Source organism: Talpa occidentalis, unplaced genomic scaffold (genome assembly GCF_014898055.3).
Source record: "Talpa occidentalis isolate TD23 unplaced genomic scaffold, MPIMG_talOcc4v2.1 talOcc4.13, whole genome shotgun sequence".
Taxonomy (NCBI): domain Eukaryota; kingdom Metazoa; phylum Chordata; class Mammalia; order Eulipotyphla; family Talpidae; genus Talpa; species Talpa occidentalis.
Window position 1 is genome coordinate 13,920,550 of NW_023601322.1, and position 12,898 is coordinate 13,933,447.

The 12,898-nt window shown below is 42.7% G+C and overlaps 1 protein-coding gene across 10 annotated transcripts in view; it reads left to right on the plus strand.

Moving 5' to 3' along the window:
* Window positions 1-6,300: 6,300 nt before the first annotated feature.
* Window positions 6,301-12,898, plus strand: part of TCF4 (transcription factor 4) — a 347,413-nt gene continuing 340,815 nt past the window's right edge. For 4 of the 10 annotated variants that reach the window (XM_054694022.1, XM_054694027.1, XM_054694026.1 and 1 more), the window contains exons 1-3: window positions 8,124-8,177; window positions 9,113-9,204; window positions 10,857-10,929. In XM_054694022.1, coding sequence (XP_054549997.1) covers window positions 9,133-9,204; window positions 10,857-10,929 — 145 coding nt within the window. In that variant the 5' untranslated portion in view covers window positions 8,124-8,177; window positions 9,113-9,132. Of the gene's footprint in view, window positions 6,831-7,483; window positions 7,690-8,123; window positions 8,178-9,112; window positions 9,205-10,045; window positions 10,396-10,856; window positions 10,930-12,898 lie in introns of those variants that run through there. The other 6 variants (XM_054694024.1, XM_054694023.1, XM_054694025.1 and 3 more) reach the window with 6 other exon arrangements.

The window sequence follows — 12,898 nt, forward strand, 5'->3', positions numbered from 1 at the left end:
CTTATAGCACAGGGACATGTGCCAAGGATTTTTGACACAGACATTATCAATACTTAGAAGATCCACGCAGACGGATTTTTAACCTTGCAACACACACGAGGCATGATGAGACCACCAGAGTTGAGGTGAGATGCTCTCTACACAACTTCATTTCCTCTCTAGACTCTATGCCCACCCTAGTCTCCCAATCCGTAAGTCCCTCAAAAAACGACAACACCCTTAACATAGAACACTCAAACTGTAATAGAGAAAACAGTTTTATGATTAGGAGGAAACCTTCCAGAAGGCTGGCACTAAATCTTTGGAGTCCTCTTTAAAGTAACAAAACTAAAAATACAAGATTTTTTAACGTTTCCTTTTTCCAAAATCCTCAAAAAAGTCTAGAAGTTAAAAAAATAAAAATTCTGCTCAGTTATGTGCCTAGGTCCAATAAGGTTGGCTTATTATTTTAAATATCAATCTGTTGTCATACAACTTTATTTGCAAAACTGCCTGACTTTTTCTGGGTCATTCATAGAGGAATAAATAATTCAGTTCCATAAACATTATGTGCCAAGCAGTGTGTGGGCGATTAGTATACGAAAACCTACTCCTCACCTTTATAAAGAGAACATATACTGAAACAGAGTACATAATATACCAACAATTGCACAACAGAGAGATCCTAGCAGAAATAGCTGTACAAGGTGCAGAGTAAAGACAGTGGATTGAGTCATAATTCTGGGAAAGCAGAATTTTTATTTGATCTACTTTTAGATGTTTTGAGGGAGGGAAAGGGAAAAAATAAAACTGACAATCTTTTAATCATAGTGGCCACAAAATTTTGTTCGTTTAAAGAAGACTCAAAAGATTTAGTGCCAGCCTTCTAGAAGCTTTCCTCCTAATCATAAAATTGTTCTTTCTGTTACAGTTTGAGTGTTCTATGTTAAGGGCTTTGTTGCCTTTTTTTTTTTTTTTTTTTTGGAAGATCTGGCAAATTGAGAGAATGGGGGTGGGAAAAGAGTTGAAGGGAAGAGATAAAGAGGTAGAGCATTGTGTCTTTACCTCAGTGGTTTCATCCTGAGCTGCGTGTGTTGCAACATAGAAGTTCAACATAGGTAAATCTTTCCAGCAGTTGGAGTTGGTCATAACCTAAACTTCATGGCACATGTCCATGAGTTGTGAGCAGAAGCATGTTTCCTTCTACGTAACTCTCAGCTCGGCCTTGTATAAGCTGTGACCTCAGGAAATTTGTGGTACACCCAAGCCTCAATTTCTTCACCCATAAGATGTTGTAATAGTCACACAGTGGTACTACGACAGCATCCTTTATTGTATTCAGAACAATGAGGAGGCTGTTCTCATAAATTGGTAAATTAAGGCAATAATCCTTGTTCTATCTTTAGGGCTTAGAATTCAGATGACAAGGGGCCAAAGGGTTATTGTAAAACAAACTGAATATTCACTAGTAACATTTACAAACAATATGATGTAGAAAAACAAGGAGAAACTGACTTGATAAAGTATGAAAGTAGCGTTCTTTATTATAAAGTGTGCGTCTTGAGGACAGGTTCTTTATTCCCTTATTCAACAGTAGTTACTGAATACCTGATACGTGCCAGGTACTGCATTAGGTGTGGAACAGAGTTAACAATATTCATGCAGCCTGCACAAAGTCTACAGTTTGATAGAAGACATAGGCATTATAAAAGCAAACATATAACAAAAGGATCCCAGTTGGGGATGATGCCAGCGAAAACATAAAACTGATGTTGTAGCAGAGAATGATAGGTGGCTCACTTTAGATAAAGAGCCAAGAAGGTCTCTTGGAGGAGGTCACATTTAAGCAGAGACCAGAAGGATAACAAGGAGTCAGTTGTCTCAACAACCATATAAAGTACCATGGGGTCAGGGAGTGCAAAGGCCCTGTGGTATGTGTGACTGTAGATCATGAAGTTAGGGACTTCTTTTACATACACTGACTGGATCCCTCCTTTTCACTCCTTCCAGTTGCTTTTCTCACTCAGCCTTGTAGTATGCATGAGACTTCAGCTTGGGATCTGGATGAAGTTGATAATACAGTAACCAAAATGTATGTTGAGATAGCCCTCCCTTTTCTTCCATACATTTCCTTCAGGCTATATCGTACTCACAGTGACGTCACATTCAACCAAAACTGCCCTGGATATTTGAATGTTTCTGATTTCTTTGTCTACAATTTTGCTTCTGGGCAGTAGACACTCAAAAATTATTTGCTCGATTTTGGGGTGAGTTTAATTAGATCACTGAAGATCTGATTTTTTTTTGGTTCTGATTTTGTCTGCTTATTTATTTTAACATGGGTAGGACTGGGGGGAAGCAAACTGGATGCAATTTGATCGAGAATGGTATGGCATTCTGGACTGATACTCAGTGACTGTAGGGCTATTTTTGGCTATTTAATTTATCAGCAATGGGAGCTTAGAAAACCATCCAACTTGAGCCTTGACATCTTCAACCAAAATTAAGGGTTCGTTCATACGCCCTTCAATGTCTGTTGCTCTCTATGACTCATTGGTTCTCAGTATTTGTCAACACTTCTATGAAATAAATGTTATTTTATGTGATGTTCATGTCTTGCATTTGATAAGAATTTGTTATTTTTAGAGCCACTTTCATCTCCATTATCTCATTTGATTTTAACCAGTCATGTATTGAAGATAGGCCTTTCTTTTTATTTACATCTGATAAGCTGTGAATCTTGCCCAAAGTCACAACGAAGAAAAGGAAATGACACTCACATATACTGACTTGACTATATGTGGCATAATGATTGAGATAGAATCTCTATCAGGTGAGGATGCAACTAATTGTTTACCCCCAAAGCAACAGTCACTACTTTTCTTTTTTGCTACATGTTAAGGACTGTTTTGAAAGTTTGAAATCCAAAGCATCTTTTTTTCCATGTAAATTCTCCAGTTGGAAGGATCAGAAAAGTACTCAGGTCAGTTCACTGTGGTAGGGGAATACTGCAAAGTCTGGCTGGCGTAGTGGACAGGAAGTAAGGTGGATCCCATAATCATTGAGAAAAAAATCTCATGGCACTTTTTTCCAAGGACTAAACTGTCTGTTTTCTCAGAACTTTCAAGATCTTTCTTATCTGAAGAACAGGTTCCTCTGCTTACTCATGGTTCTTGTTTTCTCCAAATCATGGTTCTCACTTGGCTTGGCTTCCTGGCACTAGCTCTGGCCAGCTGACTCCAACATGTCACAGTCATCACTCACCATAGACTACTGTCAGTTTCTTCCTTCTTTAGTTCCTGTGCTCTAATCGGCTAGAGTTGGTGGGGCTAGGGCAGGAAGGAGTTCTGTGCCACCCACCACAACAAGCTTTATGTTGATTTAAGAACAGGTTCCTAGGGACGGTTTCTGGAGCAGGCACCTAAAACATATCTACTACATTTTCCTTTACATCAAAATTTCACAGGATTCTACTGAGTTTTCTTGTCTAAGGTGACTTCAAGTTTTCAAGCATATCTAATCTTCTGATATTTCAGGGAAAAAAAAAACAAACAAAACAAAACTGTCCATACTTGTCCCTTAATTTAAAATAGGCAGGGTAATTGCATGGTTTTCTGACTGTAGGGGGGGTGTGGTATAGTGTGTGTGTGTGTTTTTTTTTTTGTTTGTTTTTTGTTTTTTTTTTGGTTTTAAGCACTAGCCTTCAATCCAGTGCATTTAGATCCCAGACCTGAGATTTTTATATCTTTAATTCCCCTTGAAATTAAAGGGGAGGAGAATTTTTAAAATTATAAATGAGCAGGAATTTTAGGTGATTATGAAATCTAGCATTGCATCTTATTGTAGAAGAACTGACATAGAGCCTAAGTCACAGAGCTGATCAGAGGTAGAGCCAGTTGAATCTATTTCTCCTAAACAAACGTTTGTGATCTTTTCATTGCGTCATCTCTGTAGAGCTTGAAAAGGCTTAACTCTGAGAATCAGAGATAATACTTGTGATAATACAGCACAAAGTGGTATTTAGATGTAAAATGTTATTTTAACACGAGAGCAGGGAATGGGTATAGAAGATGGGAATCTTCGTAGTGTGAGTAGAGAGGAAACAATCTACAAATACCCTAATGTCTTATTTTCTAAAAACTTACGTGTAAACAAAAGATCTTGAAAATTGATCTGAACTCTTGTTACTGCTAAAGCACTGCATCTGAAAATGAAGATTAGGATGTTCTTGCTGCCAGATGGTATAGGAATGTGGTTGAATGTCGATTCTGATTGCAGATTGCTTGGCTTCAAAGGTGGGCTTTATCATTTAATAAAGTTGTATAATTTAGGCAAGGTTGTACCATTTACTAAACTGACCTGAGAAAAGTGACTGGATATTAGTTTCTTTGGATTCCCTGTATGCAAAATACAGTAGTAACTTAAATTCCATAGACTCATTCTTAGTATTCAGTCAATATTTAAGAAATTCTTGGAACAGTGTTGGGGCATAATAAACTCACTGTCTATGTTTTTACCAATTATTATTACTCACTTTTCTCTGGGGGGACTAATTACACTTAACACATGAGCTAGACTAAAGCCATCAATGGTTTACGGAGGCATTAGAAATGTAAAGGGACAATTCTTTAGAGGTGGCTCCTTCTTTATTCCTTTAACACTTATGAAATTTGTCAAATGGACATTGTTAGTTGCATTTCATAGACCAGGAAACAGGTTAAGAAGGTAGAGCAGTCCCCCTTCTCTGTGGGAGGACACATTTAAGATTCCCAGTGAATGCCTGAAACCACGAATACTAAATCCTATATAGACGATATGGTTTTTTCTATACATAGATACCTATGATAAAGTGAATTTATAAATTAGAAACAATATGAGGTTAACAGCAACAACTAATAATACAACAGAACAATTATAGCAATATACAGTCATTAAAGTAATGGGATGTGGCCACTTCCAAACACCTTATTGAACTGTACTCACCATTCCTACCATGGTGACGTGAGAATCCCCCATGCCTAGGTGTTGAGATGAAGTGAGGTGAGACGCAGGCACCTTGAGCGATTATTGACCTGCTTGCATTAAGTCAGAACGAGTAGGCATTGCTGGCATCCTACTCTCGCACTCTGAGGCCAATATTAACTAAAATAAAGCTGATTTGAACACGAGGCCCTGCTGTACTGCGAACGTCCTTCGGATAACCCCGCCGCTAGCTAAGTCACCAGTGGGCGCTTAGCTCACATCCAGCGTGGTCACCCTGAGTGTGGGTGGGTGGGGGGTGCTGTGCGGCGTGGGCACCCTGAGTGGGGGGTGGGGGTGGGGCGCCGTGCAGCGTGCCCAACGTGCCCAACGCGCACAACTGGAGGGAGGGGCCCCGTAGCCCTGTGCGCCCTCCTGACACTTGCGCCCGCTTTTCATAACCGCGTACTCAGTGCTCGAGCCCCGGTGGGGGTGTGTGAAGTTGTACCCCCAAATGATTGTAGTTATGAAAATGCTTAGCTAAAGAATAAAGTTCAAGAAAAAAGGACATGTACGCATTCTTTAGTTTTGCAATTTTCCTTAATAGTTTTCGGACCTTGGCTGACCACAGGTCACTGAAACCACTGAGGACCAGACCAGGAGTAAGTGGGCCCAGCCAAGGGGCTGGGCCAGAAGGAGAAGTTGAGTCAAATGCGGGTCACCCTACTAACTCCCTTTGTAGCTGCTGAGAAGTGTCGGTCTTCTGCAAATGAAGGCTGCCGGGACTGTCCACGTTCTCCCTGCGCCCGGGGGCCAGAGAACACGAGGCAGGGGCGCAGGAGGAGCGGACACACACCCACCTTCCAGCCCGGGACGCACGCTGGGCTCCCAGCCCCCCTCCCCGGCCGCTCCGGGCTCGCCGGGAAGAGGGCTCCGCTCCGCCGAGCAGCCTGGCCCCGGCGCCCCGCCGGTGAGGCCGGCAGAGCCTCTCCCCAGCCTCCCTCGAGGGGGGCATTAGCTTAACCCAGTCAATATTTCAGAAATAGCGTCTCCCCTGCAGAAGACCGTGCATCTCCGTTCCTCAATTTATTTAGAATCTACACTCTGGAATCGAACGACAGGGGCGGGCCAGGGACGGGACGAAGAAGGGCGCAGAGACACGGGGCCTGCGAAGCGCCGGAGCCCCAGGAGGGTTTGCATGTCGGCCCACGCGCGACTCCCACCCGAGTCGGAGGGGGCGTGGCCGGCGCGCGCCGCCATCTTGGGCGGCTCTCTAGGCGCTCTGTTTACCACTCTATGGTCGCCCGCTCCCGCCCCGCCCCTCCCCAGTCATTGTCTGGAGGAGCAGCCGCGGCCGCAGCGCCTTCTCTTTATAAGCCCGCAGTGCCCGGATGTGAATGGATTACAATGTATCTTTCAGGGAAACCTATTATTATCAATGTGACTCCACGGGGGAGTCCATGGTGATGAGGAGGAGGAGGAGGAGGATGATGAGGAGACACCTCTAAACTTGGAACAAGTTTAAGACTTTATAAAAGGAGAAGAAAAAAAAAAACTACCAACAAGATTTGTTTGAGGAAAATTTATAACTATCCTGTATTGATATTTTTTTATAAACAATAAGAAAAAGTTGTTGGATTTTTTTTTTTTTCATGATTGCTTTTTGGGGGGAGGGTGTTTTGTTGCAGTTTTATGTTGGAAAATGCAAACACCAGAGCCAGGTGCATAATCTTGTATTCTGTGGATCTCCCTGGAGCAGAACTGAGTACCAGTTAAAATACTTTTTTTGGGGGATACCCATGTGAGATACTAAGTCCTTGCAGAAGATTTTTGTCTCTCTTTTTAAAGTCACTTTCCTTGGAATATTGTGAGCATATTTGTGGCCATTTAAGGTAACGTTATAATTTGCTGTCAGAGTGAACTGTTTGTAATTGAATTGGATTTTTAAAATGTCGATCCCAATATTTTATTAAAACAAAAGGAACAACTATTAAATAATCGCCAGTGGGAAAAGTGTGTGCATGCAATTTCTGTATGTACTTGCACATCTAGCGAGAACAGCGTTTGTGCAATGTATTTTAACACGTTCAACTAGAGTATGTTGCATCTACTGGCTAAAGCACGCGTGCTAGTACGAGACGGTAGCTTCATTTTTATCCGTAAAAGTGATGGGAAAAAGTGTGTTGCAAGAGCATGCAGGGCCTGTAATGCTAAATGTCGAATTAAAAACTTATAGAGCTGGCAAACGGGGACTTAGCGTGCCTAGGAACTCAAGTGTAAAAACAAAACAACATCCACGCTCAAAAATTGGCCTTTTTTTTTTTTTTTTTTGGGAGGGGAAGGGAGGGGGGTTGAAGTTTGCAGTTGTAGTATTTGGGACTTAAAAGCGAGGGGGAAAGAAACTCTGGGATTTAGCTTTCGCCCCAACGCAGAACTCCCGAAACGACCCTCTCCCCCAGCAAAAATGTGGCTGGGTTTATCCACGGAAAAGAAAAATATTGTTCCTCTTGGCAAAGTCTTTTTGCATCACGTGCATCTGCAGCCTAGTATAAACTTGCTTTGCCGTGTGTGGATGTGTGAGCGAGAGGGAACGCGAGTCAGAGAGAAAGAAAGAAGTGCAGGGGGATGTAAACTCGAATAAATTTCAAAGTGCCTCGGCCGGAGGAGACGGGCAAAGCCCTGAAGTGTTCAGGTTTCAGCTTGTAACTGACGAGCTGAGGGGAAAATGAGGTGCTCGCTGCCTTTTCGTTGGTATTTTCCTTTATTTATTTATTTATTCGTATTATTTATTTATTTATTTATTTATCCGGCGAGGCGAGGCGAGGCGGGGTGGGGTGGGGGGGAGCTGAGGAGATTTAACTGAGGAGATTTTTGGCCCCCCTCCCCGGGGTGGGGTGGGGTGGGGTGCGGTGGGGTGGGGTGTGGGGGGGAGGCCCCGCCGCCGGCCCGGCCCGCGCGCCCCCCGCCGGCGCCCCCCACCCATTTCTTTGCTGAACTTGCAATTCCGAGCGCCCGGGCGCGCTCCCCTCCCCCTCCGCCCTCCCCTCCCCGGAGAAGAGAGTTGGTGTTAAGAGTCAGGGATCTTGGCTGTGTGTCTGCGGAGCTGTCGTGGCGGCGCGGCGGCGGGGCCGGCGCAGCGGCGGGCGCGGGCGCGGGCGGCGGTGCTGGCGGCCGCGGGCAGACATGAGCGCCGCGTCGGCGCCGGCGGTGCACGGAGAGCCCCTTCTCGCGCGCGGGCGGTAGGTACCGGCGCCGGCGGGCTCCGCGGGGCGGCCGCGCCGGGCGGCGCGGGGCTCGGCTCGGCTCGGCGGCCCCGCACGCGGCTCCGCGCCCCCGCGCCCCCCGCGCCGCCCGCGCGCCCCGCGGAGACCCCCTTCCCCTCCCGCGCCGCGCCCCCTCCCCCCGCGCCGGCCCCCAACCCCGCCCCGGCCGCGCCGCGCGCGGGGGGACCGGGGGCGACTTTGCCGAGGGCCTGACTTTCATCTCCACGGCCCTTTCTTCCACGCGCGGGGGTGCCGGACCCCGCGGGACCCGACCCGCCGCCGCGCCGCGCGCGCCCCCCGCCCGCCGGGCCTGTCACCCCTCCCCGGGGCGCGTCTCCACTCCGAGACGCTCATCTTTAATTTCTTTATAGCTACTTTGAGATGCAGAGGGGAGTGGTGTGTGTGCGAGTGTGTGTGCGAGTGTGCGAGTGTGTGTGAGTGTGTGTGAGTGTGCGCGCGCGCGTGCGGGCGAGTGTGCGAGGGGTGGGGTGGGGGGTGGGGGGAAAGTTGAGACCGGATCGTTCCGAGTAGTTTCTCTTTTCTCTGATCCATTCATTTCTCGCTCTACCTCCTGTTGCATAAAAGGATGCGCTGAGGAGCGGCTTTTTTTTTTTTCCTGCCCCTTCTCCCCGGATTGGGTTTGCTAGTGGATGTGAGCAGTTCTGATCTTCTCTTTGGAAATCTAGTATCCATATCGCTTTTTTTTTTTTTTTTTTTTGCTATTGCTGCCTATTCCGTCTTTTAAAAAAAACAACAAACAAACAATTCCCCCCTCCCTCGCTCCTCTCCACCTTAATCCACCCGCCCCCCGCCTCCCGATCCCCAACCCCCCCAGTCTCCAAAAATCCGATTGTGTTTTCTCCAAGGATTGGGACTGGATTTTCTGATTGCGGTTATTTCCATGTTTCTAGGTTTGTGTGATTTTGCTAAAATGCATCACCAACAGCGAATGGCTGCCTTAGGGACGGACAAAGAGCTGAGTGATTTACTGGATTTCAGTGCGGTAAGAAAGAACGGTGGAAACTAACAACAGCTGTGAAAAAAAAAAAAACAAAACAAAACAAAGCAAAAAAAAAAAAAAATCCAAACACTTCAGCTAGAAGCCAGTAGTAATCTAAAAGACAGGAGTAATTTTTCTTTGATTGAATCCTTGGTAAATATGCTGGTCTTTTGGACAAGTTTTTAAGTGTAATTTTTGGGTGTGATGGCAGATTGAGGCTTTTTTAAGAGTCTCATTCTCTACCCACTGAACCCCCAAAATAATAGACTCTCCCCCCACTGGGAAGGCAAGGGAGACTCCCTTCAGACTGTAAACCACCTCTAAAACTTGGCCATATCTGAACCTTGAGAGTACTGATACTTAGGCCACTAACTCATTTGATTTTTTTTTTTTTTAAGAAATGGAAAAGAGAAAATTGGGGACTCAGTTGTCTCTTAAAAGTTTTTAAGTTTTGATGCTTTGGCTTAGTACAACTTGTAGTCCTCCTAATTACATCTTTTCCTGGGATTCTGAAAACTGTGTGGATGCGGAGCATACATTTTGGAGAACCCTTTGGACTCTGTTTTTGTAAATTTCAGTCGTGAGATCAGCACAAAGCAGAACTTGTACACTTGTGGAGTTTTACCGCTGTACTTGGTTCTTCTCCATCCCTTTCTCAAACCAAGTCCCAACCCTGTCAGGGGAAATAATTCATTTTTAATGTCAGATGCGCTTGGTATAAGATGCATTTGCAAGGCAATGTAAATAGAATCCACAAAACACACAAATAAAATCCAAACCGCCTTCTAAGTGGGGCTCTTTCATGTTGCTGCTGCCGCGTTGCTGCTGCTACTGCTGCCGCTGGCTGCTGCTGTTGCTGCTGCTCTTCTAGACCTTCTTTTGGAGAAATGGCTTTCGGAAGTTTTGCCAGGAAACATAGCCCTGGGCAGCTTTGTAGCCCCCTGTCTGCTTGCTGCACTTTCTCCATTTGTTTCTTTGCTTTTTGCAGGCTCTGACTCAGGGAAGGTGCGCATTATCCACTAGATACGTCGAAGAAGAGGGAAACCAATTAGGGTTGAAGTAAATGCTGGAGAGGGAGTGATAGGGAGGGAGAGAGAGAGAGAGAAAGAGAGAGAGAGAGAGAGAGAGAGAGGAGAGAGAGAGACTTGCTTCAAATTGCTCTCATATTAGGCACGAAATGAGAATTTAGTGCAGGTGGCACTTTTATTTTTATTTGGGTTCACATATGACAGGCAAATCCTATACGGGATGGAAATGGACATTGCCACGTTTATGGCCAAGGTTTTCAATATAAAACAAACAACTTTTTTTTCTTCTCCTTGGTAAAACTACTGTTTTCTAGAGGGACTGCTGCCCTCCAACCTGAATGTTGAAAACATTCTGGGGGCTGTGTTTGTTTAAAATGTATTGGTACTGCCTAGTATTGGCAATCTAATGAGCCTGAAGAAAAAGAAAGAACAAGAGTGGTAATGGGGTGGGGGGTATGATTGGTAATGTGCTTGTTTTCATTTCAGTTGGATGGTGATGTTTTTTACTAAAATGAGCCCTTAGCAAAAACTCTTAAGTTATTTGATAGGAAAGATGCAAGATCTTTGACAAACTCTGAAGACACAAATGTCTTCTTTTCAACAGTAATATTTCTTTGTTTCTTTTAGATGTTTTCACCTCCTGTGAGCAGTGGGAAAAATGGACCAACTTCCTTGGCGAGTGGACATTTTACTGGCTCAAGTATGTAAATTATTTTCTTAGTGTGTAGTTAAATATTCTTAGCTGTTTATTCACGCATTGTATATCTTTGGCTTTGTTGAAGTGTTCTGAAAAAGTCATTGAAATTTTAGCTTGTAATCATACGTTTATTTCATTATCCATCAGTGGTATGATTTACACAACATGTTATCTTTTGCAGAATTAAAATTAGGCCTTTTTTTAAATCAAGGAAACTGTCTCAGAATTCCATCACTTAATTTAAAAGCAATTTTCTAATACAGCTGTAATCAAACATGTCAAGATAAGGCCAATATTAACATGGGGGAATAAATTAATGTCCCATATTTGAAAATAGAGGGGAAAATCTAACTTTCTTAAAAAGGGAAAATCCCTTGTAAATAATATCAGTTATTAGGTACTATGTATAATTAACCCTGTTAAAGAAATGAGTGCTTAATTTTGCAGATGAATGCTGCATAGCAAACCCTGCTGTAAATAGAGAACCTCTTGCTAATCTGAAAGCTAAATATGAATTCATTTATATTTAAAATATTTTTTTTTGATGATTTAGCTGTTTCTTTTCCCTAATCATTTATTTGTGTAATGAATTTTTTTAGCTGTATGTAGAGTTGCAAATTTGGGAGGACTTCTGTGTTTTATAAATGAAAGATCTTTGGGTGATGCTTAAAAAAAAAGACAGCGCGATTCACAAAGGAATCTGTGTGCAATGATTATCTGGCATCTAAAGGGTAGTTTTAGTAGGGGACTCTCCGAAGGTCCTCTTATTAAAAGTGAAAACTGAAAATATGATACTCATTTAAAAAATTTTTTTTGTGTGTCCAATGAATTTCATATCAGAAGGAGGCGTGCATTCTTGCTTGCTATCCTTTAGGTTCAAGGCTTAAATTAATTTATGCTTGTTAAACAGCTGCAGTATTTTAGGAGTTCTGGCAATGGTACGTAACAGTACATTAGACAGAGTACTATCCTTAAGTCAGACTGTGAATGCCAGTAGAATTGTCTGTTAGCTATTGAATATATTTTCACATCTTTTAGTTTTTATTTGGTGCTGTAGGAAATGAAAGATATCTGTTCACCTTTGTGATTTGTGTCATTAGTATGATTTTATAAAATTAATGGCATTTACAAGTTGTTCATTTCCAAGTAAGTTACTTTTCCTTCTTTTGGCCCTCCTATGCCTAAGGAAATTTTTGTCTCTATAACTTGATATATAAAATATGAAACCTCTCCTATAGTTACATTCTATCTTTTATATTTTGGGGTTTGCTTTGCTTAAAAGTACTTATTCACCATATGTTTGTGTTTTACTGTTCTGGACCCTGCTGTATTTTCCATTTAGGGATTTTATTTTTTGTTGTTGTATTAGATGTAGTATTATATCTTCCCAATTTCTGTATTGTATTCTCAATACAACTTTGAAGTAAATATGAGTACAAGTGTATTGTGAAGGCAAATGGAATTTTTCTGTTAGACATCAAGATAGTAACTAACTTTATCTCTATTTTCTGCATGATTTTACTTAAGAAAATATGTGTTTAGGTGAAATCTCAAAGTAGATTATATTAGAAGGACACAGAGTTAGTCTGTTTTCCAAGTGAGTGCAAAATATGCTTATACTTTGTAAACTCTGACACATTTGGAATAACTTAAGTGTATCAGTTTAGGTATAGTTTAATAAAATAAGGTGATGCATAAGCATGAAATTGCATTACATATAAAAAGAAAACTGTGCATCTGGTCTATTTTCTATATTCATATTCTGTGATGTTTAAGTGTTTACAGGGGGTACAGACTGGATAAATATGAATTGTATTAATGTATTTTGGTAAGTGATCATATATTAAAACTTACACAGTTCTTAAGACAGCTATATGTGTGTGTGCCTACATATAGAAATGTAGACAGAGATTTCAGTCTTCTGATGTTTCTAATGAATATGCTGTGATTGTTTTTAAGGCATTGAGCTTTA